Below are 4791 nucleotides of genomic sequence, written 5' to 3' on the forward strand. Positions count from 1 at the left end.
TCCTGTCCATGTTCTTCAACATGACCATGTTTAACTGTAGCAAGGTCTATTTAGTCACGGTTATAAGGAGTAACCTAACAAAGATTACACCCTCAACTATTGTACTCAATGTTTAATACACATGACCACAAAAGTTTGCAAAAGACTTTCCAATTGGAACAAAGAGTTGCTCTAATACCAATTTTAAAAAAGGTAATTTGTCATAACCAATATATACTCAAGATGCATTTAAAAAGTCGTGATTAAAAAAACTATACCCAATTCTCATTAATGTGCTAATGTGATACAACTAAAATTGATATAACAGCAAAAAGCCCACCTCTAGCAATGGTTAAGCACTCACTCTTAGATATGGTAGGAGGTGAAGGTATGTAGGAGATCTAAGAATAAGTCCTGAACATGAGTATTTTATTGATGGCCTTTATTGATGGCCTAAAGGAGCGCACGGCCTTTTTATACTCCACCCTAACCCTATGCTAAATCTGTACTTCACACAACTCAATTCTGAAGGAATGATGACTTTCACTCCAACCTAAACCCTATGCTAAACCTATGATTTACACAGCACTCATTTACAAAGGAATGATGACACCTTGCACAGCCATACTAGAAATTTGCCTGCAACTTTATAAAAGCTGATCATGTGAATGTCACAAAAAGAAGACCTCAAATTTCGATAAACACCAAGCTGACAAGAGTAACTACATATGCTTTTTTTCCCACTCAATAGCCTCCCAATAGTGCTTTATTACTCGAACTCATAAAATGAATGCATACTTCTAAGCTTCTACTACTGAACTGTAAGGCTTTTGTGCTCAACCTCTGGACAATCCTTAAAAGGCCATATGCACAGGCGTATTATATATTTGAGGACACAAGTAAAGGTCACAAGTAGTTAGTATGCTAGGGCAGAAATAAAGGTTAAAAGTTGAATTGGCTGCAGATATCAAAACTTCCACTATCACACAGCATAAGCTGATATCTACTTCTTGAAAGAAAGGCTTACAATCCGAGGTAAATTACTACATTTCTGCAGTTGACCAGTAAGCATTTTAGTGCTCTAAGTCTATTGACTGTCCTTAAAGCTACGCGTACAGGCATATCCTGTGATCGAGGCACTTCGACCCTTTTGCAACCATGAGAGCTGTCATGAAAATTGGTTGAGGCTTCAAGCAAAAGCTCAGACCAACAAATTCAAAAAGTGAATTGCGCAAAATTCGTGTACAAACCACTAGGTGGGCTCTCTCTTTAAGCTCAAGACTTCAAATGGGCATCTTGTTCTCAACATCATATTGAGAAGATGCTTCAAGCTTGGAGCTGTTGTTGACTGGTCACGGCTTATAAGCATCAATTGACATTATTTGTATTCAGCCTAATGGAGGTAAACCCAAGTAAAAGAGAGGAATTTAGTGTAAAAGACAGGAAACTGAACTTCAGTAGCACAGAACATAATGCTTCGAAGAGCATTGCACATCATTAATAATGGGCTTACCAGCATCAAGGAACAGCACTGCTTTTTTTTTTTGGTGCAAACCACACACACAATCAAGTGGCAAAGCAACCCACATTCATATCAGCCCAAACACTAAATTCATGTACAAACCACTAGGTGGGCTCTCTCTTTAAGCTCAAGGCTTCAAATGGGCACCTTGTTCTCAACATCATATTGAGAAGATGCTTCAAGCTTGGAGCTGTTGTTGACTGGTCACGGCTTATAAGCATCAATTGACATTATTTGTTTTCAGCCTAATGGAGGTAAACCCAAGTAAAAGAGAGGAATTTAGTGTAAAAGACAGGAAATTAAACTTCAGTAGCACAGAGTGGCAAAGCAACCCACATTCATATCAGCCCAAACACTTCAATGCACCCAAATCCATGACTGCATATATCTACTACTACTAACCAGATGAACATTTTCTACTACTGAGCACCAAAATTTGCAGCCCTACTTTGGCTTACTACACAATAACTCGAAATCAGTCGTGCCACAATATTGTTGTGCTCCAACAAAACAGTGAAGCCTCATAACTTCTCCAGAATGCACCCCCACCCACAAGTGCACGACTCACACAAAGTAATCAACTCCAGACTGTAAAGTACATGGCTGCCTGGCCAACTGATCTATAACCAGCCTTAGCCAATCAAATAGATTTGACTGTCCACCTTTCTAGACCATGTGCATCATTCATGTAGAATGCACTACAAAATCTTTTAGGGCAGAACCTCTTTGTTTGCACAGTTAAAAGCTAGTAGGTCAGTTTGTATACCCATAGCAGAACTATGTGCAGTGACAGACACAGACGTAATCTTAATAAACCTTCAACACAACCCCTGGAACTCAAGTTAGCATAAGTTTGAGACTACAAGTCATACTATGATAAATATCCCAAAGGCAAACTGCTACAACAAGCATGACAAAGAAAAACATCAAGGCCACTGGAACAAGTATACATAAACTTCAAACCACGATTTATAACATGATTAACTTCCCACAAGCAAGCTGCTATGACAAGTATGACAAAGAAAAACAGTCGTATTGTATAGATCAAATGTACTGCAAGCCTGTCTGTCAACACAAAGAAGCATTTAGTGATACCTCTCACAATTGTGGCCTACCATGATCCTTAGCTGCTGAAGCAAGGAGCAAGCAATTATCCAACGAGTGTGAAATAATAAAGTCAAGATATCTCACGCTAGAACACTACCAAGTTACATGAACTGCCCTGGCAACAAAAATTTAACAGTTCAGACCACTAAAGACGAAAATCCCAGTACAATTGTGAACAGTTCAAATCAACTGCTTTGGCACATGAAATGCAAGACGAGATTATAGAAGAGAACTCAAATAAGGATCCTGACAAGACCATACATTGAGAGGACCCATAGCAGCTCTTCTCTGCAAATAGAGTAGAGGGATGAGCTGAAGAAAATCCAGGCCTGCAAAACAATTCCATTACAATATTCTAAAATGGCTCCTGAGAGTTTGTTGGCTATTAATCATCCATCAAAATGTCATGCATTGAGACCGTTGTAGCAAAACCAAGTTCTTACTTCCTACCACAGAATGGAGTTACCAATTCATTTCAATTACAAAAGGGACTTTGGCATAACCAGGTAGCTGCCATAGATAAAAATAATATATCCCTCGACAAGAATGCCTTAGATGAGTCCGAAACAAAGGCAAATCAGCCGCTGCAATCAATTAGCACGGTGCTTCAAAAACCAAACCAAGTGCCACAAAGATCAGCAGCGACAAGAATGTAAGATACATGACTTAGCAATTATGATCGTGCAGCATAAGAAATGTACACAGCACTCTGCTGTTTAGGCTACACTTGCACTAGGGTTACTGATTCTTCAAAATGTATAACAATAGAAACCATGCCTTTATTCATGGTTCTTACAGAGAAAACTCAACTACACAGCTTAACAGTAGCAATATCATACGATCATCCATCTTCAAGTGCGCTGGACACAGAGAGGGAAAATCCAAACCAGCCTTCTCGTGTTTAGATCTTATCAATATCTTCATCTTCAAACTCCAAGTAGTCATCACCGCCACCATCCTCCTCTTCATCCATGCCTCCGGCGATACCCTCATTCAGGCGGACATTGTCAGGAAGCTCACCATACGCCTTGAGAAGCCGAGCTTCGTCAGGCTGGTACTTAAGGATCACATCTGCCTTGAGGTCCTGGTAATCTCGGAGACCAACGAGTATGATATCGCCGGACGCAATCCAGACCTTCTTGTGCATCTTACCGCGGATGTGACAAAGCCGTTTCTGGCCGTCGATGCAGAGAGCTTCGCAGCGGCCATTGCCAAGCATCCGCAGAACCTGCGCGTACTCCTGCCCGTCTTCTTTGAAGACGAGCTCCCGCTTCTCGTCGTCAGCCTCATTCTTTCCTCTCTTGCGGTTCTTGCCTCCCTTTCCTTTGTTCTTCGGCATGCTGGCGGGTCTGCTACAGGCGAAAGAGACGCTGGTGCGCTGAGAAGAGGGAAGGCCTGTCTCTGTGAGGAGTCTCAGCAAGCAGAGCAAGTAATGGACGCCGTTACAGATTAGGGTTTGCCCTAGGATCCCCTTATATACACGCTACTCTTGCGTGGTGTTCGATAACAAAGAAATCTCTTAGGTAGGTCGGTCACACGATTGTAGGGAAATGAAACCCACCCTTCGTTACGAACAAAACCAGCATCTGGGTTTTGGCCAGTTTTGGGAACCACGGTCGCTGGTTTCCTCCCAATGCTCACGAAAAACCCGAGTTCCGATGTTAAATGGATCGCAAAAAAAAAATTTAACACCTTCCAATCTTAGATGCATTACAATTTGCACGCAGGGAAGCAAAACCTAGGGTTTGGACCCATGCACCCACAATACTCAACCACACACTCAAAACCACTTAAACTACGACCCCATTGGCAAAATGCTTCAAATCTTCAAGAAGGCTTAAAACTTTAATTGATTTAAAAAATTAGTTATAAATAATTGAAATTCGATTCTAATTTGTATTTTCTACCAAAAATGTTTTTCATCAACATTGTTCCCTTCCAATATCAAGTTGATGAGTTTGGATCAAGTTTTCAAATTGGTTCTAGATATGTTATCCCCTTGGACAGATGTATCCCACCAAAAACAAAACCTAATTGTGGCATCGTACCAGAGACAGATTAGATGGTGACAAGCACTTGAAAATAATCCAGATAGCAATGGGAAGCTTTTGTTTATCAAAGAGATAACTACTAACTTTGTCAAAAAGCGATGGCAAATGAATATGGTAGATATTTGCCATATT

The 4791-nt window shown here is 40.6% G+C and overlaps 1 protein-coding gene across 1 annotated transcript; it reads right to left on the minus strand.

Moving 5' to 3' along the window:
- Positions 1-3164: 3164 nt before the first annotated feature.
- LOC148038893 (eukaryotic translation initiation factor 1A) lies at positions 3165-4114 on the minus strand. The gene has a single exon (XM_087674780.1). It carries the CDS (start codon positions 3945-3947, stop codon positions 3510-3512), a length of 438 nt encoding a protein of 145 aa, XP_087530906.1. The 5' UTR covers positions 3948-4114; the 3' UTR covers positions 3165-3509.
- Between the last annotated feature and the right edge of the window lie 677 nt (positions 4115-4791).

This window comes from Lygodium microphyllum, chromosome 3 (genome assembly GCF_053477565.2).
Source record: "Lygodium microphyllum isolate KBCC chromosome 3, Lygodium_microphyllum_v1.1.10, whole genome shotgun sequence".
In the NCBI taxonomy this organism is placed as follows: domain Eukaryota; kingdom Viridiplantae; phylum Streptophyta; class Polypodiopsida; order Schizaeales; family Lygodiaceae; genus Lygodium; species Lygodium microphyllum.

Excerpts from the sequence above, each read along its gene's own strand:
- LOC148038893 (XM_087674780.1), bottom strand. The coding sequence starts at position 3,947 with ATGCCGAAGAACAAAGGAAAGGGAGGCAAGAACCGCAAGAGAGGAAAG.